General features: G+C 51.1%; 1 protein-coding gene across 4 annotated transcripts in view; it reads right to left on the bottom strand.

The window, feature by feature from the left end:
• The window catches only part of PCSK7 (proprotein convertase subtilisin/kexin type 7), a 32395-nt gene that overhangs the window by 1462 nt on the left and 8411 nt on the right, over nucleotides 1–22522 (bottom strand). For 2 of the 4 annotated variants that reach the window (XM_005856810.2, XM_005856811.2), the window contains exons 9-16: nucleotides 20008–20108; nucleotides 17384–17551; nucleotides 16883–16990; nucleotides 15265–15367; nucleotides 1910–2066; nucleotides 1339–1433; nucleotides 288–381; nucleotides 25–142 (exon numbers count right to left, since the gene is read on the bottom strand). In XM_005856810.2, the coding sequence (XP_005856872.1) occupies nucleotides 25–142; nucleotides 288–381; nucleotides 1339–1433; nucleotides 1910–2066; nucleotides 15265–15367; nucleotides 16883–16990; nucleotides 17384–17551; nucleotides 20008–20108 (944 nt within the window). Of the gene's footprint in view, nucleotides 1–24; nucleotides 143–287; nucleotides 382–940; nucleotides 1434–1909; nucleotides 2067–15264; nucleotides 15368–16882; nucleotides 16991–17383; nucleotides 17552–20007; nucleotides 20109–22522 lie in introns of those variants that run through there. The other 2 variants (XR_001362033.1, XR_313018.2) reach the window with 2 other exon arrangements.

Here is a 22522-nt window from a genome sequence, read left to right as displayed (position 1 = left end):
TAGTGTGAGGCTTAGCTCGAGCACCTTGAGGGTGTTAGGAGTGATGGTGTAACCAACTTCCTCGGGAATTTTGAGCCCAGGAGGGCAGGGCAGAGTGAAGCCGTCATGCAGGTATTTTCCACTCATGGCATCGTCTAAGAGTCTGTGGAGAAGGAAAGACAGGCTGTCCAGTTGAACTTGGTCCCATCTGCCCGGCCCAGCCTCCCCGCTAGAGCTGAGTGGGAGGACGCAGGATGGGTTCCCAGGGAGGTGGAGTGCCTGAGCAGCCCCCTTCCCTCTGTACCTACCTCTGTCTGTCTCTGATGTCCACCGGACTCCACGCAGAGCCATACAGGGTCAGCTGCCATTGCCGGAGGGTGCCGGCCGGGAGCGCCTCATCTCCTAGGGCAGCAAGCGAGGTGGGCCGTGAGCCGGGCCCTTGTCGGCCACACAGACAGCAGAGCTCCTGCCATGTGACAGGGCTTGGCCAAAGGAGCTGTCTCGTGTCCACTGAGCCCAGGGTTCTTCAGATCTGCCTCTCGGGGTCCCCTCGGGATGGAAGGGGTGGTGAAAGGTGGTACTCCAAAGCAGAGAAGTTTTGCCTCTCTCTCTTTTTTAATCCTCACCCGAGGACATTTTCCATTGATTTTTAGAAAGAGTGGAAGGGAGGGGGAGAGACACAGAGAGAAACATCGATGTGAGAGAGACACATAGATTGGTTGCCTCCCGCAAGTGCCCATCAGGGCCAGGGATTGAGCCTGCAACTGAGGTACATGCCCTTGACTGGAATCGAACCTGGGACTCTTCAGTCCACAGGTCAACACTCTAACCACTGAGCAAAACTGGCTAGGGCTTGCTTTTGTCTCTCTCATATTTTGAGATTTCAGCTGTGGTTTTGCTTGGGAAAAAAAATCCTTCTACTAAATCAAGGGCTGAAACCACCAGTCTAGAGGACACCTACCTGGACTGGCAGGTGGGAGGCTGGGCTCAATTTCCATTCTCCTCCCTGAAGCGGTGACCTCCCACAGCCACTGCACCCCTGGAGGTGGCCCGGTCTCCCCAGAGTTACCTGCCTCGGGCTGGCGAAGGCAGGCTATGTGCGAAAGGGCTTGAAATGGGTGTCAACAAGGAGTCTCTGTTGCTCCCCTGAGGAAAGCAGACCAGCCACTGGGGAACACGAGAGTCAGCACAGAGGGCACGTGACACCAATGCCAGTTCTGGACGGGGCTTGCCTCTGGTCTGCCCAGCTGGCTCATGGCAGCCCTAGGCATCCACACGGACCATGTCTGTGGGACCTGGGAGGCAGAGGGACCAGCCGGCAGCCATGACAGCAGGGCCCGAGGGAGGGGGCAGGCTCACCTACATCCCTGACCACGAGTCTGTAAGACCCTCGCGCCCTCTCCCCCCAGCAGCGCACAGTGGAGAAGGTCCAGTCCTCGAAGCCGCTGGGGTCCCTGGGGGAAGAAGAGAGTGGAAAATCTGGAGGCCGCAGAGAAAACCCTTTTCTCACGGTGGCAGCCCTGGAAGTGCGGCAGCTGTCGCCAGCTGTGAGGGAGGGAGTGTGCTAGGGGTCCCCTGCCCCTGAGCTCAGGGGTCTCATGCCCGCGTGCTGTGGTGGAAGAGGCAGAGGTGGGCGAGCACAGGCGGGGCTGGCAGCTGGGGTTAGGGCTGCTTTCTGGGGCGCTCACGAGCTCCACCTGGTTTCCACATTTGTCAAACGAGGTGGCACAGGCGACCCCAGATGGTCCTCGTGAGAACTGGAGGACACGGAGTGAAGTGCTGTGTCAGCGCCGTAAGCACTCGTGTGAAGCACATCATGACCAGCTGCAGCCGCCAAGGGCGCCATGGGCCCAGGACCTCACCCGTGGCCAGGTCTCCTGCCCTGGGAGAGGCCCTGGCTGCAGAGGGCTCAGAGGCGGCAGGTACGTACGAGTCCATGCTGCGGGGGGCGCCGATGAGGGACATCATGCCGCTGGGGCAAAAGAGCCGCAGCTCCAAGCTGCCACGTCGCGGGTGAGTGATGGAGACCGTCACGGCCACGTGCTCCAAGGTCTGCAGCCCCGACATCTCCAGGTCCGTCCTGCTGACTGAAGGGGGTCAGGCTGGGCAGCTGGGAAACCAGCCCCACAGACACTTATACCCACCTCATCCCCGCACACAGGGGCTCATGCTCATGAAGCCACACGGAGCACCCACGGCCACTCCGGGGCCTTGTGCACCAGGTAAAGGGGAGGCGGCGGCGGCTTTGAGGCCCTTTACACTCTGGAGGCTAGTTGGGGAGACAACACAGAAGACACAGTACAAGAACCAAACGGAGAACTTCACCAGTTCATGCATCCGATGCATAATTGCCCCAGTACTGCTCCAGTTCAGGGCCTGCACCAGATGCTGGGAATGCAAAGGTAAGTCAGACATGGTTTCTGCCCTCCACCGGCCAGTGGAAATGCTAGGGCGTGAGGCACGCATAACTAACACCAGAACCCAGACGAGTGGGTGGGTTCAGGCACACAGAGAGGAAATGAATGCAGGTTGCTAGAGGGTATTCTAGAAGGGAAAATGGCATATGCAAAGGCAGAGGTAGAAATGGTAGTTTCATAAAGAATTTTAAAAAAACTACTTAGGAAAAATAAACTTCAAGGAAACTGAATAAAAAACAAAATCAAAAGGATATATCGTGTGTGATTTCATCTATATAGTGTTCACGTGTAACATAACTAGAGATAGGGGCAGGCCAGAGGGGACAGTGTGGCCCGGTGGGTGACATGAGGGAGTGCAGTGAGGATGGGACTGCTCTCAATTGTGGTTGTGGTATTGGTTATATAAGGCAACACGTGGTAGAACTGCATATACACATACAGGCACACACGAGTGCATGTCTCACTGGTGAAATCTAGATAAGCTATAAGCTCTCTGGACTGTACCAGTGCCATTTTCCTGGTTTTGATAGTGTACTCTAATTATTTAAGGCATTAACATATGGAAAAGGGTAACTGGAATTTCCCTGAACATTTCTTTGCAACCTCCTATGAATCTAAAACTATTTTAAAGAAAAAGTTTTTTAAACAAACAAGCTGCTGAAGTAGAAGACGCAGCTGGAGAATATTGAGAGTCTTTCTAAAGCACCGTTTCCCCACCAGTGTGTCCTCGCAGGCAAGGCGAGAGCGCCTGTTCATAAACAGACCGGAGGCGCTGAGGAGGGGCAAGGGACCCAAGACGAGAAGGGCTTTCAGAACTTATTTTAAACAAGCAAGCTCTATCACAGATTACTGAACAAGAATGGAGTTGTGTGCCCTAACCGGTTTGGCTCAGTGGATAGAGCGTCGGCCTGCGGACTGAAGGGTCCCAGGTTCGATTCCAGTCAAGAGCATGTGCCTTGGTTGCGGGCACATCCCCAGTAGGGGGTGTGCAGGAGGCAGCTGATCAATGTTTCTCTCTCATCGATGTTTCTAACTCTCTATCCCTCTCCCTCTCTCTGTAAAAAATCAATAAAATATATTTTTTTAAAAAAAGAATGGATTAAAAAAAAAAAGTGGAGTTGTGTGTGTTTTAAAAAAAGTGCGTAAGGAAGGTGACTCTTCAGAGCGCCGGGTAGGAGGAGTGGGAGTAGGAGGTGACAGGCCAGCTGAAGTCCCTGCCTTACTTATCCTAGGGCTGAGGTGAGTGAGCAGGGAGAGCTATGACTGGAGAAGGAAGAGGAGAAAAGAGGCTGAGCCTCCGGGACACCGCTTTCTGTTTCCCGACCTGCTGCGGCCCCCTCACTGCATTCCCGAGGAGCGCACCCCCGTTATCCACTAGGACACCGTGGGAGTGGGGACTGCCTCCTGATGCCATACTTCATGTTTCTTTACCTCCTCTGCTCCAAACACCTCTCTCCATCCCATGTCAGCACCCCTTTCCTGAGCAGACCCTGGGCCTTGTCATTACCTGGGACTCCCTCATTCTGAATGCTTTGGGAACTTTCATCAAAGCTTTTATTATATAAGCAACACAAATTAATTGAAGACAAATTAGAAAAGTGGTTGAGCAAAAATGAAAAAAAAAAAAAAGCTTCCACAACTCTTGATAACATGTTGGCAAACATCTATCTAGACTTCTGTGTGTGTGTGTGAATTTCCTTCAGTCCCATCTGTAAACTCTTCAAAGCCAATGTCCCACCTCCTCGGAAAGCAACCTCTGTCCTTCCACCTTCCTCTCTCCCTCCTTGACCCTTCACTGTCTTGCTCTTCAAGAAATTTATCCAGCTCTTGCTCCTAACCAGCTGGGACCCCGCAGCTCCTCTCCAACACCCTACGTCCACTCTCAAGCTCCCTTCGCTTTCTTTGCCACTCACAGTAGCTATCTGGCAGAACCCAAACTGGATCAGCCCAATTACCCATTTTCCTGGCTAGATTTTGCTTATGTCTTTTCTACTACAAATGAAAAACAAAAACTAATAAACCCTTCCTCAACTTCTCACTTCCTTCCATCTACTGTTAAGAGCTTGGACTCTGGTGTGGCTCAGTGTTGAGCATCGACCTATGCACCAAGAGGTCACGGGTTGATTGCCAGTCAGGGCACATGCCCGGATTGCAGGCTCGATCCCCTGCAGGGGGTGTGCAGGAGGCAGCTGATTGATGTTGATGTTTCTCTCTTGATGTTTCTCTCTCTCCCTCTCCTTTCCTCTCTCTCTCTAAAAATCAATAAAAACATATTATTTTTAAAAGGGAGAAAAAAATTTTTGGACTGGAGCCATCCAGCCTGAGTTTAAATCTCAGCTCTGCCATTACTAGCTGTGAGAATTCAATTAGTTTCCTTACCTGTAAAATGGGGGTAGTAACAGCACCTACTTCATAGAGTTGATAAATTAGTTAATATACATAAAGTAACTAGAACAGTACCCAGTAAATGTTAAGATGATAGAAGTATCAGATATTATGTTTTATTTGCTATTAAAACTTCTTTAAAAGTATGTCTATATTCACTATGTCTACTTCTTACCTTTCCATTCATCCTTAGCATTTTTTTTCCTATTAAAAGAGTGTACATGGTGCCGAAACAGGTTTGGCTCAGTGGATAGAGCATCGGCCTGGGGACTGAAAGGTCCCAGGTTCGATTCCGGTCAAGGGCATGTACCTTGGTTGCGGGCACATCCCCAGTAGGAGATGTGCAGGAGGCAGCTGATTGATGTTTCTCTCTCATCGATGTTTCTAACTCTCTATCTCTCCCCCTTCCTCTCTGTAAAAAAATCAATAAAATATATTTAAAAAAAAAAAAAGAGTGTACATGGTTTTAAAAGTAAACTGATTCTTTGAGAAATTTGAATATGTTTGAATGTACCCACTGTGGTCTGGCCTCCTCCACTGTTCCTTTTTCCTTTTAATTTCATTTCTTTTTTAAAATATATTTTTTATTGATTTCAGAGAGGAAGGGAGATGAAGGGGGGGGGAGAGAGAGAAGCATCAATGATGATAGACAATCTTTGTTCGGCTGCCTCCTGCACACCCCACTGGGGATCGAGCATGCAACCCGGGCATGTGCCCTGACCGGGAATCGAACTGTGACCTCCTGGTTCATAGCTTGACGTGCAACCACTGAGTCACAGTGGCCGGGCTCATTGTAGTTTTTTAAAATCCTCAACTGAGGATATTTTTCCATTGCTTTTTAGAGAATGGAAGGGAGGGAGGTGGGGGAGAGAGACAAAGAGAAACATCGATGTGAGAGACACATTGGTTGGATGCCTCCCTTACGTGCCCTGAACTGAGCCAGGGATCGAGCCTGCAACCCAGGTTCGTGCCCTTCACCGGGAATCAAACCCGAGACCCTTCAGTCTGCAGGCCAACACTCTAACCACTGAGCAAACCAGCTCGGGCAATAGTTTCTAATGATAAATCAGCGGCTATTTTATTGGGCTTCCCTTGTAAGTAAGGAGTCATTTTCCTCTTGCTGCTTTCAAGATTTTCTCCTTGTCTTCGACTTTCAGCATTTTCACAATGACGTGTCTATGGATCTCTTTATATGGATCCTACTTGGAATCCAGTTCTTTGAGATCCCTGGGTGTGTAGGTGGTGTTCTTTAGTAAACCTGGGGAGTTTTCAGGCATTGTTTTTTTGACTCTCTTTCTGCTCCTCTCTGTGCTTTCTTTCTGGCACTCCCATTACACATATATGGCTTCACTTAATGGTGTCCACCATTTCTCTAAGACTCTTCATCTTCTTCATTCCTTTTTCTCTGTTTTTCAGTTTGCATTCCTATCAATCTATCTTCAAGTTCACTTATTCCTATTCTGCCAATTCATATCTGCTGTTGAATCCCTCTAGTGAATGTTTTAGTCACTTTTCAACTTCAGAATTTCTATTTGGTTTGTTTTTAATAATTTCTGTTTTTATTGATATTTTCTATTTGGTGCAACATTATCATCAAATCTTTCCTTTTTTCTTTTGTTAATCCTCACCTGAGGATATTTTTTCCCTTGATTTTTAGAGAGAGTGACAGGGAGGGGAGGGGGGTAGAGAGGAAGGGGAGAGAGAGTGAGGTAGGGAGGGAGGGGAGAGAGAGAGAGATAGAGAGAGAGAGAGAAGAGAAACATCAATGTGAGAGAGACATATAAATTGATTGCCTCCTACACATGCCCTGACTGGGGATGGGGATTGAACCTGCAACCTAGGTATGTGCCCTTAACCAGGAATCAAACCCACAACCCTTTGGTCCATTGGCCAATACTCTAACCACTGGGCAAAGCCGGCCAGGGCTCAAATCTTTCTTTACTTACTCAATCATGGCTTCTCTTATCTCTCCATTACATGCTTGTAATGGCTACTTTAAAGTCTTTTTCTAATAAATGCAAGATCTGGCCACTCTCACAGGCAGTGTTGTCAACCAAGAGTCCTACAATCCAGCAGTTACCCTTCAAAGACAAAAGCAAAATAGATACTTCTGGACAAACAAGGACTGAGAGAACTTGCTGCCAGCAGACCCACCTTATAAGAAATACTAAATGAAGTTCTGTAAGCTGAAAGGAAATGGTCCCAGTTGGCAACTCAAATCCAAAGAAAAAAAGAAAGCACCAGTAAGTGTAATTGTGTCCTTATAGAAGACAGTTTAAGTGAATAGTATCTCCTTCTCTTAACTGATTTAAAAAGCAATTATAGCCCTAACTGGTTTGGCTCAGTGGATAGAGCGTCGGCCTGCGGACTGAAAGGTCCCAGGTTCGATTCCAGTCAAGGGCATGTACCTTGGTTGCAGGCACATCCCCAGTAGGAGGTGTGCAGGAGGCAGCTGATCGATGTTTCTCTCTCACCGATGTTTCTAACTCTCTATCCCTCTCCCTTCCTCTCTGTAAAAAATCAATAAAATATATTTTTAAAAAGCAATTATAGCCTGGCTGGTGTGGCTCTCAGGTTGAGCGTCAACCTATGAATTAGGAGGTCACAGTTCAATTCCCAGTCAGGGCACATGCCGGGGTTGCGGGCTTGATCCCCAGTAGGGGGCGTGCAGGAGGCAGCTGATCAAGATTCTCTCTCATCATTGATGTTTCTATCTCTCTCTCCCTCTCCCCTCCTCTCTGAAATCAATAAAAATATATTAAACGAGAAGAAGCAATTACATACAATTGGTATACAATGTACATAGGAATGTGCTATACTTGTAACAACAGCACAGGAAAGCTGAGTGGGAGCGTGGCTGTATTGGGCTAAGAAAATGGTGACACATGGTAAAGTAGGCACCACAGTGTATTACTGTGTTTGTAGCCACAGATGTAATATTTATTTATTTACTTATTTTTTCATGTATAGGCGCAATGTCACAGGAAGGCCATAGTATTCTGCCACCCGTGAGGAGTCAGCCCAAGTTGCTGTTACACAGAGGAGCCATTCTTCAGGCGCTCTACTCTTTCCACACCCAAGCACAGATGTAATATTTGTAACACACCAAAGAAGTGGGTAAAGAAAACAGCTACATGGGAGTAACAAACCTGAAGAAGATTCTGCTTTACCATGTTTATATAAAACCTAGAGTAGCCACGGCGGGGGCGAGACTGGGTCTGGAGTGCTTATGACGTGAAAGAGACGTTCCCTACCCACTTCTCGCACCTTTGTCCTCCACTCCCCAGGAGCAAACACCTTTTATTGCTTTTAGTTGTTTCCTTCTGGGATCTACCTTCATGTTTCTAAGTAATAAGCATGTATGGCTATTTCATGGTTTATCAATAAAGGCATTGATTGTTGACTTTTGGTTACAGCAGATAAGGACTTAGCTTCAAGCCCACATATTCTCCCTACCTTGCCCGCTCCTCTGCCTCCTCAAAGTAATTACATCACAGCTTTTGGTTAGAGCAATATTTTGTTTACCATACAATGACCTTAAAAATACCAGAATATGGGATTGAGTCAAGTATGTACAATGATGACATGTCATTTCCTAACTAATTTGCTGTTTTCCCCTCTAGAGTTAATAACTGACCTGTTTTTTGAACTTAAATTCATGTCCCTACCGTTACTTCTTGCCAAACTTCACAAAAGAACCATTTAACTCCTCTGGATACTATTCTTCAAATGAACAAACAAGTCAGAGGCTCCTCAATACCACCTTCCCACTGGAGGTCTCTCTCTGGACCCTTCTGGCCCGCTTCCACCTGCTGCATGGCTGTTGGGCTGGCACCTTCCTCTGCCTCCCACTCGGCTTCGCTTCCTCTCTGCACCCTCTCCCTTTCTCCCCACCCACTCCCTCCCTTGCTTGCGTTCCTTCCTTCCTAACCTTTTCATTTCTTGGTTCCCTCTTCACTGCTGAGGAGCACATCTCCTAGCGCTTTCAGACCAACGGAGCATGAGGAGACTTACACGTCTGAAAGCATCCTTCCTTATGCTGCTTCCCGTATGGTTATTAGTTAGGCTGGGTTTATCGACTGGAAAAAATTTTCCTCAAAATCTGGGAGGTACTTGGAACACTCTTTCAAACAGCCAGTGATCCCTATTATCTCTAAAAGCCAGTCGGAAGCTCTAACCATGGGTGGAGCTTTCCACTCAGTGGGCTTCCTTAGTGAACTGGACTGGGACAGGACTGCTTCACGGAGGGGCCACATATCAGTATCTGTGTGTCTTTTGATAAGGGATCATTCCATTTTTCTTTTTTTGTGTGTGTGTTAATCCTCACCCAAGGATATTTTCCCATTGATTCTTAGGGAGAGTGGAAGAGAGAGGGAAAGACAGAGAAACATCGATGTGAGAGAAACACATCGATTGGTTGCCTCCTGCATGTGCCCTGATCAGGGCCCAGGCCGGGGAGGAAGGAGCCTGCAACCACGGTACGTGCCCTTGACCGGGATCGAACTGGGGACTCTGGTCCACAGGCCGACACTCTATCCACTGAGTTAAACCGGCCAGGGTGATCATTCCATTTTTCCAGAGAGGAAGTTTCTAGTCTCCTGGCTGCCAGTGCTCTGGGATCTGAGCAGCTGCTGGGTGGGAAGGGTCTGCCTCTCTGGGTCTCACCCCTGGGGCTCCTCTCCCCCTCTGTGTACTTCCTGTCTTTCACCGCACCTGGGTCCCTGGCTGTGGAGAACGAACTTCCCAACTCCTGCCCAGATAAGGAAGGGCTAAGGATGGGAGTAGGTCCTGGGAGTCTTCCTCTTGACCGGTCCCTGTTTTCACTCTCACACCTCATCTCTGTCCTCTGCGGTGCACGGTCCTCCAAGTCCTTCCTGTGCCTTTGGAGTTCTGCAGTGTGAAGGGCTTGTTTCTTAGCATCGCCCTTGCAGGTATTTTGCTACACGATTTCCTTAGCCCTGCTCACTTCTCCATCCACTTCCATCTTCCAAAAATGTGATGCAATATCTCATTTGCTGTGGTCTCCCCTCTCCTTCTCTTTGTCCTTGTGCTTATGCCATTTTTATTCCTTTATTCTTATTTTGGTGAGGTTTTGGGAGAAAGCAGAGATAAAAGCATGTGTTCAATTTGCCATCTTTAACCAGAAATCTCCTGTCCCACTAATTATTCCACCAGCTGCGGTCTAGCTCCTGCCCTTCTGAGCGCCTCAAACAGCACATCCTCGTGGCCTCGCTGATGAGCCAGGGACACCTTCCGTCCTGTCCACGCCCTCTCAGCACCACTGTCCTCGATGCCTGTAACACCCACCTGACCTTTCTCCCACTCCCAGGCGATTTCCTGTCAGTTGTCTTCTTCAGAGGCTCCTGGTCCTTTTTTACCCTTCATCTCCCCGCCAACCCTGGGAATCTCGCTCTTCCCAGACTTTTTTCTTCCCTTTTTATGCTGGTGACTCCCAATCATCACCTCCAGTCTAGACCTTCAAACTTATTCTTGCAATTGTTTCCTGGATATAACCTTGAGGTGACACACAGGAGCCTAAAGCATAGCGGAGCCAAAATCCCTGCAGGTGCTTTACACCCCACCGCCCTTGCCGGATCTGTTCTTCTTCCTGGATCCTTAATATCATTTGCTGGCATCACCATCTAACCAGTTGCCCAAGCTAAAAACTTGGAAATCATTTGATTTATATATTGAAAAATATATAAAATAGTTATATAAATATATATGTGACATATAAATTTTCATTCTAGGAAACTTCAAACATATATAAGAGTAGAACGGATGGTCTCAACGCCCAAGCTTATTATGACTATCTGGCTAATCTTGCTTCATCGGGGATCCCCACTGCTTCCCCTTCCCAGATTCTTCTAATGGACCCATAAGCCTCCTATCGTTTCATCAGTGAGGAGTTAGTAGGCATCTCTAAAAGCTGAGGTCTTGGGGTCTCTCTGACTGCTCTCTCCCTTACTGCTGACATTCATTGCTGACAATTTATCCCAAAGGCTCCCCTCAGACTTCAAGACACACTGGCCACTGGCCACAGGCCTGCTGCCTGCACTTTCATATCTTCCTCTGCCCTCACTCCCTGCACTGCAGCCACCACAGGACCTGCAGTTCCCCGGAGATCCCATCGGCTGCACGTGTTACCCCTGCTGCCCGCCGTCCCTTCACCACCTCCTCTCCCAGCTAGTTTGTATCCTGATGCTTGTCATCTTGACTGTGGTGCCTCTGACACCCCCCACGCATGGACTCTCTTCCCTCCCAGGCTGGGAGCTCTCTGAGGCAGGAATCATGTCTGACTTCTGAATCACTGAAATGTCATACAGTGTCTGGGACGAGGTAGATCTCATTTATTTGTAGGGCGAATGAACCAATTAAGGACATGTCAGGGAAATAAATGAAAGGTTAAACTGCAGAAGAGAGGGCAGGTGAAGACCTGGGGAGAGGCAAGGGACACATAGGGATTGAAAAATCCAGAGCCTAAAGTTTGGGAGGCTAGGGAACAGTAACAGCAAGGACAACAATGGGAGAAACTTGAAAAGCAGGCTTGCTTTCCAGAGGTGATAAGGAAAGCAGCAATTTCGTTCGTGTTAACGTCATGTATTGGTGGACTAGCCAACAGCACAGTGACTTAGGAATGGAAAAAGGAAGGGAAACAGCCATAGCATAGGGAGGAGAGCATGAGTATACAGAAGGGCTGTCAAAAGTAAATGACAGCATCACGGAATGAAAGGGAAAGGGACCCAAAGAGCCCTGTGAGTGCTTATCTGTGAGCATGTGCACACTGGACATTTCTTTTTTATATATATATATTTTTATTGATTTCAGAGAGGAAGGGAGAAAGGGAGAGATAGAAACATCGATGAGAATCATGGATTAGCTGCCTCCTGCACGCCCCACACTAGGGATCAAGCCCGCAACCTGGGCATGTGCCCTGAACTGTGACCTCCTAGTTCAGCGGTTCTCAACCTGTGGGTCGAGACCCCGTTGGGGTTGAACAACCCTTTCACAGGGGTCGCCTAAGACCATCCTGCATATCAGATATTTACATTATGATTCATAACAGTAGCAAAATTACAGTTATGAAGTAGCAATAAAAATAATTTTATGGTTGGGTCACAACATGAGGAACTGTATTTAAAGGGCCAGAAGGTTGAGAACCACTGTCCTAGTTCATAGGTCAATGCTCAACCACTGACCCATACCGGCCAGGCCAGGCATTCCTTATTGGTCCATACAGGGACTGGGTGGTTCTTATTGATCTATACAGGGACTGGGTGGTTCTTATTGGTCCACACAGGGACTGGGTGGTTCTTATTGGTCTATACAGGGACTGGGTGGTTCTTATTGGTCTATACAGGGACTGGGTGGTTCTTATTGGTCTATACAGGGACTGGGTGGTTCTTATTGGTCTATACAGGGACCGGGTGGCCATGTGTGTGAGAACACTAGAATTAAATGAGTTAATACATTAAATGAGTTAATATGTAGAACAGTGGTTGGCACATAAAAAGCACTCAGGTCTTGGTGGGTCATCATATTATTTGGCCTTTGGTAATAAGGGTCTTTTTCAACTCTTACCCTCCGACCAGAAGATCCCAGGGCTTTCTTTGCCCAGGATCCCGGGGAAGCTGTGAAGACGCCTATCCTCCCTGGTAAGAGATCAGAAGAGATTTCGCTCTAGGATTCCTGTGTGAGTGGCGGCAGCTGAAGTCCTGAGCCAGCTGCCCAGTCGCGAAGAAATGCTAGGAGGACCAGGAACCTGGGGTGAGCCCAGAGGCGCTCGCGGCTGGGAGAGTAGGACGAGCAAACAGGAAAACAAGCACCCCGGGCAGAGCTCTGAGAAGAGGCCATGGAGCAAGGAGGTCATGGACGGTGGGGGCACAGAGAGGCTGCCACAAGGGCCTCATTAATAGGGTCACAGCAACAGGTCGAAGGATGAGCTCTGAGCCAGCCCTGGGGTCCAACCAGGAGAAGATGAGGTGATGAAGTAAAGTGAGTGATGAAGCGAAGCGTCAGTGGTTGAGGGAAGGTGTGACACGAGCAGCAATGGCTTTAGATAATTCCTTTGAAAAGGTGACAGGCTGAAGGGTGGTGGGGACTTTAATGTGTTTCCTGACCGGTGAGCGAGGATGTGTGAAGGCAGGAGGAATCCGTGGAGAGGGTGGTTGGCTGAGAGGGAGGAGGTGGAGAAGGGAAGGAACAGGATTCCCTTCCCAGGCAGAGGGCTAACCACACACTCAGACTGCCAGTAAGGATCACAGGTAAGTGCAAGTGGTGCTCAGGAACCTTCTATGAATACACAGACTCTCTTGTGCTGTAGACAATCCCCCTGAACCCCACTCTCTCCTCCTCTCTAGTGGAGAGCTCAGAGGAATCCGATCTAAAGGAACCCAGGGCCCCATCCCTTCCGCGTCCTCCTGCCAATGGGAAGAAATAGAAACCTGTCTTGCTCTACAGCTGCACCGCCCAATAAGGTAGCCACTAGCCACACGGCTATTTGAATTTAATTATAATAAAGTTGTTCTTCAGTCCCATTAGCCACATTTCAAATGTTTAATAGCCTCCTGGGGCCAGTGGCCACGGAGCTCAGCACAGAGAACATGCCATCACTGCTCCAGAGTCTTCCAGGCATTTCCCCTCCCTTCTACCTTATCCTGTTCAGCTCCCTGTGCGCCAGAAGAGTCCCTCTCCAGCCCTCACACGGAATCACTGGATCTTGGTGGAAAGACCTCAGTGGGGCTCCAGGGAAGAGCCTTCCTGATGGTCTAGGACAGTGATGGCGAACCTTTTGAGCTCGGTGTGTCAGCATTTTAAAAAACCCTAACTTAACTCTGGTGCCGTGTCACATATAGAAATTTTTTTATATTTGCAATCATAGTAAAACAAAGATTTATATCTTTGATATTTATTTTATATATTTAAATGCCATTTAACAAAGAAAAATCAACCAAAAAAATGAGTTCGCGTGTCACCTCTGACACGCATGTCATAGGTTCACCATCACTGGTCTAGGACTAACTTGCTCAACGTTCTATTAACCGGACATACTTCCTTCTGCCTCCTAGGACACACAGACGTGTGTCTTCTGTTGTCTCCTCAGGCTACTCAATCCCCACAGAGGGGGTGACACCCCGCAGAGCTCAGACACTAGCCGAGTCCTGCTGGCGGCCCTCCATGCTGACGACAGGCTCCACCAGCCCCATGTCCAGGGTCTGCATGCTCCGACTTCGTCCTCTCTCCACTACCCCACCTCCAGTCTCCTCTGCCCAGGACAACCTGGTCTTTCGTGCTCCCTAACGACAGCCAAGCAGTTGCCAGGGGAGCCTGTCAGGCATGCTGGGCCACAGCCCTGGGTAGTGGGAGCAGAGATGACAAAGCTGGAAAGGACCCTGACCCTCCCCTAAGTCAACCCCTCACCTGACAGATGTGACTGTGGGCTACCGTGTTACCTAAGTGACAGGGAGCAGTCCTGGGGTGGGAGTTAAAGGGCACACACACCATCTCCAAGACACACGAGTGTCCAAGACAAAGCCTGGGTTCCCATGGGCTGCTCCCGAACTGCCCACCCTGGCCGATGCCTCATGCCCGTTCCAAGGTCCCTTTTAGGAAACATGCAGAGAACGGCACCCATGGACCTCCTTCCACCTAGAGGGAACCAGGCACCCACTGACAAGGTCAGGGAGACTGGACTCCTCCCAGGGACACCTCCTCCGCGGGCTGCTGCCTGACCCTCCTTTCGGAGCTCCCCTCGGCCGCTCATCCTCTCGTAGTTGCTCTGGGTGGATCACTTCCTGTGAGTTCGGGGTTCGAGTTTGGGCACAGCACATGACATGCTCCAATCTCCACAGAAAATAGCCAATATCTGTCAAATTCCTCAAGGGACAAGGACGTCCCCGAGGAGCTGGAGCTGGAGGCGTCCCGTGGGAACTCTGGAAAGGGCAGACACTCTCTCCTGGGAGGCGCCCAGCCTGTGCTCCACACCAACCACTGACTGACAGCCCTGGGGATGGTGAGACGGAGGCGGGTCAGAGGGCAACCACAGCTCAGGGAGACCGTTCTCCTGTCACCCCCAGCAGGCCCGGCGGCTCGCTCTGATTAGCCAGGGTTGAGAATCAAAGAAATCTCAACTCCTTCACTTCATCCCAAGGCCACTGGGATGACGAGAGCTGCCTGGCAAGTTCTCAGCTTGGAACGCAAAGGAACATCTTTCAACTCGTGCCTCATCTCCAGGCCCAACCCCACTCCCCTCAGCCTTTCCCATCAGCCGCTCAGCGGCTCCTTTTCTCTCCCAGCGACTCAGGAAGAAGGCCTTGCTGAGGCCGCGGGCAGCCACTCAGAAGCAGCAACATGCCCTAAAATGGCCATGGACACTCCACAGGTTTGGCTGAAGCTCAGCTCCTGAAGGAAGGGGTAGAGCCCAGGGAGGGTGAGTTCCCCATCGCCCTGCCCCAGGATTAACCCCCTTCTGTGGACTACTCACCATTCCACAGCACCTCCAGGGAGTGGGGGGACAGCGGGATAGCCTTGTTCTCTTTTAACACAGGGCTGACGTAGGAAGCTAAGTAGGGGACAGATGTCCAGATCTGTTAAAGGAGAAGGCGGGACGGTGGATGAACAAACAAGACTGGACTCTCTCTCATCCATTGATCTTCAGGGCCCAGCTCTCTCTCTCTTTCCTGTCCTCATCACCTTCTTTCATTCCTGAGGCTCCTGCGACACCAGGGAGTGCTCCCTATGGCACCGAATCCAGAGCCGGAGGAAAGGCGTGTCCAGGTGGAAGATGAGAACCAGAGCACTGCGTCCCAAGGTGTACCCAGGTCCCAGCACTCCCTACAAATGCTCTGGAAACTTCAATGAACATGCTGAGCCTGCTTCCTCATTTGTAAAATGGGTGTCAGCTGGGATGAAGGTACATGAATGAATGAACATTTATTCAGCACTTACAACGTGCCAGGCAATGGTGTCCAGGGTGGCGAACATCCGGCCTGCGGGCCATATAAGGCCCATGAAATCATAAGGCATTAGGGGTGAGGTAATTAAATATTTGATCAAATATAGTAGAATAATTTTTTAATATATATATGTTTTTATTTCAGAGAGGAAGGGAGAGAGAGAGATAGAAACATCAATGATGAGAGAGAATCATTGATCAGCTGCCTCCTGCACGCCTCCCACCGGGTAAGCCCACAATAACACAGGGCTGACGTAGGAAGCTAAGTAGGGGACAGATGTCCAGATCTGTTAAAGGAGAAGGCGGGACGGTGGATGAACAAACAAGACTGGACTCTCTCTCATCCATTGATCTTCAGGGCCCAGCTCTCTCTCTCTTTCCTGTCCTCATCACCTTCTTTCATTCCTGAGGCTCCTGCGACACCAGGGAGTGCTCCCTATGGCACCGAATCCAGAGCCGGAGGAAAGGCGTGTCCAGGTGGAAGATGAGAACCAGAGCACTGCGTCCCAAGGTGTACCCAGGTCCCAGCACTCCCTACAAATGCTCTGGAAACTTCAATGAACATGCTGAGCCTGCTTCCTCATTTGTAAAATGGGTGTCAGCTGGGATGAAGGTACATGAATGAATGAACATTTATTCAGCACTTACAACGTGCCAGGCAATGGTGTCCAGGGTGGCGAACATCCGGCCTGCGGGCCATATAAGGCCCATGAAATCATAAGGCATTAGGGGTGAGGTAATTAAATATTTGATCAAATATAGTAGAATAATTTTTTAATATATATATGTTTTTATTTCAGAGAGGAAGGGAGAGAGAGAGATAGAAACATCAATGATGAGAGAGAATCATTGATCAGCTGCCTCCTGCACGCCTCCCACCGGGTATCAAGCCCACAACCCAGGCATGTGCTCTTGACCGGAATGGAACCTGGGACCCTTTAGCCCGCAGGCCAACGCTCTATCCACTGAGCCAAAGCGGCTAGGGCAGCAGGCTAATTTTAAGTTGATAATTTTGTATGGCCCATGAATGATGTTATAAATATCCACATGGCCCTTGGCAGAAAAAAGGTTCCCCACCCCTGGTTAGGCAGTCAGCCCCTCCCTTGGTCATTCCATGTGGCTCCCTGCCCTGCCAACACCTGTTCACCTTGGCTGCGTTAACGAGTCTCCAAGCCTTGAGCAGGCCGAATCCGTGCTGGTGGCTATGGCTGAAGCCCGCCTCGTTGGTGACCCAGTCTGCACGGCGATCCTCGTACTGAGGACAGAGGTCCCGATTAGTCTCCTGGATTTCCAAAGGGGTCTCAACACCCAGCTCTGGCCTCCCCGCTCACCCTGCTGCTGCTCCAATCCAGACTCTCCCACTAAAGCCACTGGTTATGGGTCCCCAAGGAAAGCTGCCCCATGATGTCACCACCCCAACGGCCTGCTTCCAGAGAGGGAGCCAGGAGTCAGGCTCCAGTGAGGAAGCCCAGCCAGAGCTCTGCTCTGCAGGTAAAATGGCGTCATCAGAAATTGGTACCAAGGAGTTGAGGTCTCTGGTGACGGACTCCCCACCCCTGTTCTATACACATGCGACTCTGAAAGGGATTTGGCATCTAACACCTGGAACCTGGAGCCAGAACTTGGGGGTCTGCTGGTGGCATCTCACCTGGGTGGCTGTGAAGACAATGATGTGCTGGACATCACGCCAGGTAAGGCAGGGCCGCACCTGCAGCATGAGGGCTATCATGCCGGCTGCCAGAGGGGCTGCGGCTGAGGTGCCTGTGTGGCCCTCAGTGCAGCCTGTGCCCTTCTGAAGGTCCCAGTCAGTGGTCACCTGGGCAGTGGGACAGGAGGGCACTGGGTTAGACTGCGCTCACAGCACTGTGGATGGCAGGGTACAGCCTGGCCCATCCTTTGGGAGAGCTGAGTCTTTGACCAGCGGGAGGCTGCTAGCAGGTCCAGGCGAAGGAGACCTCAGTGCTCTGGGCCTCACAAGGACTCTCAGGAGAGCGAAGAAGGGCAAATCCAATTGAGAAAGGACTTAGCGGGGCTGGTTGTAAGGAAGGAAGTGGAGGCATGCGAGGCCTATGTGCCGGGGACAGTGTGCTGACTCCTGCTGCTCCAACGATCCAATCCCAAATTCCGCATCCCAGCCCCCACTCCCAAGCCTCCAGACCCCACAGCCATGCCAGACAGAGGAAGTGGGCAGGAGCTCCTGGGCCCGGCTGGAGCTGGGACAACAGTGACGGCACCATTCAAGGAAATCCAACTTGGCGGCTTGGCGATAGGAGCTGCAGTGACATCAGTGCGAACAAAGCGAGTGTGTTCCCAGGGAAAGAGGTCACCCCCTGCCCACCCACAGGCTTGGGGTGGAGCCCGTGTCGACACTGCCTGCCTGGCTGGTGGAAATTGACAGGACAAGCTGCCTCGCTACTCTGGGCCTGGTGCCTCAGGACGGCTTTTAGGAGCCCCTTCTCTCCCTTTGGTGCGAGCGGGAGGTGGGAGAGGGCGTGGGGAGGGGAGAGCTGCCTGTGGGGGAGAGAGGGCATCTGTCTGGCTCAAGCTCTTTCTCTGCTGTAATGGATCCTGGAACCACACAGGGGTGAGCTGAGGAGGCCCTGAGAATCTCCGAGCTGTGGCACGTTGGGTCTAGCACACTGTCAAGACCAGAGAATTTTCTTCTTCCAACCCTCTCTTCTGGGTCAGATACCAGGGTCCTAGCTTCTGCTAAGAGCTGCCCTTTCTCCACTGTACTCACTGCTTCCCTCCCAGCAATTAGAGCAGCTGCCAGGAGGTGTAATTTTCACCCAGACGCCGCGCACTCCCAGAAGGAAAGGAAGAAACTCCCAAGTTGTCCTCAATGAGTGGGAGGCCTGCTCTGCGCCAAGGAGCAGACGGATTGTTTCCTGTTAAGGAAACAGCCTCACAGTCCAGTGTGTGGCTGAGGTCTGGGAACTTGCCGCGGTGGCAGGAGGCCCAGCAGCCAGAGCGGAGTCCAGGGAAGTGCCCCGGGCAGCCAAGTGGTGGTGGCATGTGCCTCCACAGCCTGCCCTCAAGGAAGACAGCTCCGCCAAGCTGCTCACTGACCAGGCACTGGCAACGGGCGCCTTCCAAGGCAAAGACATCCCAAAGATGGAAACTCGGCGAAACACCCTCTCTTCACTTCTGGACAAGTTACAGTTCTGATGGAAGGTGGAGGGCGGGTAAGAAGTGGAGCTGAGTTAGGAGGACCCAAGTCCTACCCCTCAGAACAGACTGATGATGATGCCTGGGAGCTCTACTGGTTGCGGGGAGTGGAGGTGGGGGGTGGGATGAGCGGTTCTGGAGAGTTCTGCCAGGGCACCAAGAGCACAGTATGTTCCTGCTCTTGTTCCGAGCCCAGTCTGGCCTGGTGGGGGGAAGCCGCGCACCCAGACCCCCGCCTGCTGAGCAAAGCCTCTCTTGCTCTTTTACTTTAGTCCACTCCCTCTTCTCTTCTCCCCAGGGCACAAAGGGGGGGTCAACTGACCCAGAGCCTTGGAACATTGTGTTAACCAGAATCATTTACTGGCAAAACAAAACTTCAGTTTTGGAAAGGGAATCTGGCGCAGCAGGAGACCTCCCACCGGGCCAGGGAAATCTGATACCCTGGCTGCAGCCCAGCTCAGGCCAGGCAGGCCCTTCCCCTTTATTCCCTCTGTTCCCTCCTGGGCAGCAAGGCCGCAGGGAGCTCTGGGAAGACTTGGCATAAGACCTGGGATGAAGCTGGGCCAGCCAGGTACAGGCACTAGGCCCTGAACCCTGTAAAGGCGCCCAGAGCTCCAGGCTCCACTCTCGTTCTCTCCAAGCTTGCGTTGCTATGGCCCCAGTTCCAGGCCGAGGGAAGAGCTCTCTCTTGGGCCCACAGAGACAGTCCCTGACTCCTTATCCTGCGGGTCCCAGAAACACAACCACTACTTACTCCGGGGAATGAAGGTGCCCAGGAGCAAGTAAACACCAGAACGAACAGTGTTTACATAAAGGCTGGAAAACAACGAACGATTTTTTAAGCCTGCAAAAATTAGCCAAAGCCCAAATTCTACCAAAGAAAGGCACTTCAAAGAAGTTCTGTCGTCAATGTGACAGTCCTCTCAGAGTATGTAAACTTAACTTGTAAGTTAAAATTTTAGAGATAAAAACCATTTTCCCAGATTATCCGAGCCTCAGCTCTGCCCTCCAGCAATGGCCCCTCAGTCTCAGGTCTGCGAGGGAAGCGGCTGAGCACAGGATGGGGGGGCGGGGCTATGGGACAGGGGCCGCGGGGGCACATACAATGCTCCTGAGCATCTTGTCCCCGCCGCTGAAGGTGACCGCCAGCATGGACGCGCACTCCTCTGCGTAGAATGGCATCCGTCCGTCCTCATCCACAGCACCTGGGGGCAGGGCAGGGATGGGGGCTGAGACAAAAGCCTGGTCATAGTAGAGTTACCTTTGAGTTACCAGTTGGAGGTGGTCCTGAGTTTGAAAAATGATTCAGTGGCCCAAGGGCCTCAGAGTGCCACACTCCTCACCTGAACAGGCCCGTGAAGTGGCAGAGGGTGTTTTGTGCCCTAAATACCGTTCTCCCAGTAGGCTCGCCCCAGGGCACCACCGGGGACATCCCCTCTGTAGCTCCTCATGCACTCACACTCATTCTCCTCAGCCTTCAGTGTCAACGGTGAGTCACACACACGTGAGGGTTTCGGGCCACGCGGAAAAGGACAGTCTGATCTCAAGAAGCCTAAAGTCAGGGCGTAAGCCGGGTAAGAACAAAGTACCACTGGGCGGGCAACGCTGTGGTGGGAGCACAGGTTGAGGCAGGAGGCGGTGGGCCATGGGAAGACGGCAGAACAGAAGCCTAACTAGCTGTGGTGGGTGCAGGCAGCAGGTTGCCTCCGATGCTGGGCTGAGAGCGTTGTCAGGGCATGGCGACTTCCAAAGAAGCGCGAGAGCAGGTTGAGACCCTCTTCACTCTCTGATCCACAGGGAACGTCCTGCTCACACTCAGACACACAGAAGATGGGGCTTCCCAAGATACATTCTCCTCACCAGTGATTCACACACTCACACACCAGGATAAAGTACTCACCACAGAGTGACACACACACCAGGATACAGTCCCCTCACCACAGACTGACACACACACCAGGATATAGTCCCCTCACCACAGACTGACACACACACCAGGATACAGTCCCCCCCTTCACCACAGACACACACACCAGGATATAGTCCCCTCACCACAGACTGACACACACACCAGGATACAGTCCCCTCACCACAGACTGACACACACACCAGGATATAGTCCCCTCACCACCGACTGACACACACACCAGGACACAGTCCCCTTACCACAGACTGACACACACACCAGGATATAGTCCCCTCACCACAGACTGACACACACACCAGGATACAGTCCCCTCACCACAGAGTGACACACACACCAGGATACAGTCCCTTCACCACAGATTGACACACAACCCAGGATACAGTCCCCTCACCACAGAGTGACACACACACCAGGATACAGTCCCTTCACCACAGATTGACACACAACCCAGGATACAGTCCCCTCACCACAGAGTGACACACACACCAGGATACAGTCCCTTCACCACAGATTGACACACAACCCAGGATACAGTCCCCTCACCACAGAGTGACACACACACCAGGATACAGTCCCTTCACCACAGATTGACACACAACCCAGGATACAGTCCCCTCACCACAGAGTGACACACACACCAGGATACAGTCCCTTCACCACAGATTGACACACAACCCAGGATACAGTCCCCTCACCACAGAGTGACACACACACCAGGATACAGTCCCTTCACCACAGATTGACACACAACCCAGGATACAGTCCCCTCACCACAGAGTGACACACACACCAGGATACAGTCCCTTCACCACAGATTGACACACAACCCAGGATACAGTCCCCTCACCACAGAGTGACACACACACCAGGATACAGTCCCTTCACCACAGATTGACACACAACCCAGGATACAGTCCCCTCACCACAGAGTGACACACACACCAGGATACAGTCCCTTCACCACAGATTGACACACAACCCAGGATACAGTCCCCTCACCACAGAGTGACACACACACCAGGATACAGTCCCTTCACCACAGATTGACACACAACCCAGGATACAGTCCCCTCACCACAGAGTGACACACACACCAGGATACAGTCCCTTCACCACAGATTGACACACAACCCAGGATACAGTCCCCTCACCACAGAGTGACACACACACCAGGATACAGTCCCTTCACCACAGATTGACACACAACCCAGGATACAGTCCCCTCACCACAGAGTGACACACACACCAGGATACAGTCCCTTCACCACAGATTGACACACAACCCAGGATACAGTCCCCTCACCACAGAGTGACACACACACCAGGATACAGTCCCTTCACCACAGATTGACACACAACCCAGGATACAGTCCCCTCACCACAGAGTGACACACACACCAGGATACAGTCCCTTCACCACAGATTGACACACAACCCAGGATACAGTCCCCTCACCACAGAGTGACACACACACCAGGATACAGTCCTCACCACAGAGTGACACACACACACACCAGGATACAGTCCCCTCACCACAGACACACACACACCAGGATACAGTCCCCTCACCACAGACACACACACACCAGGATACAGTCCCCTCACCACAGACACACACACACCAGGATACAGTCCCCTCACCACAGACACACACACACCAGGATACAGTCCCCTCACCACAGACACACACAC

Source organism: Myotis brandtii, unplaced genomic scaffold, assembly GCF_000412655.1.
Source record: "Myotis brandtii unplaced genomic scaffold, ASM41265v1 scaffold105, whole genome shotgun sequence".
Lineage (NCBI taxonomy): Eukaryota > Metazoa > Chordata > Mammalia > Chiroptera > Vespertilionidae > Myotis > Myotis brandtii.
This window is presented reverse-complemented; position numbering and strand designations above follow the sequence as displayed.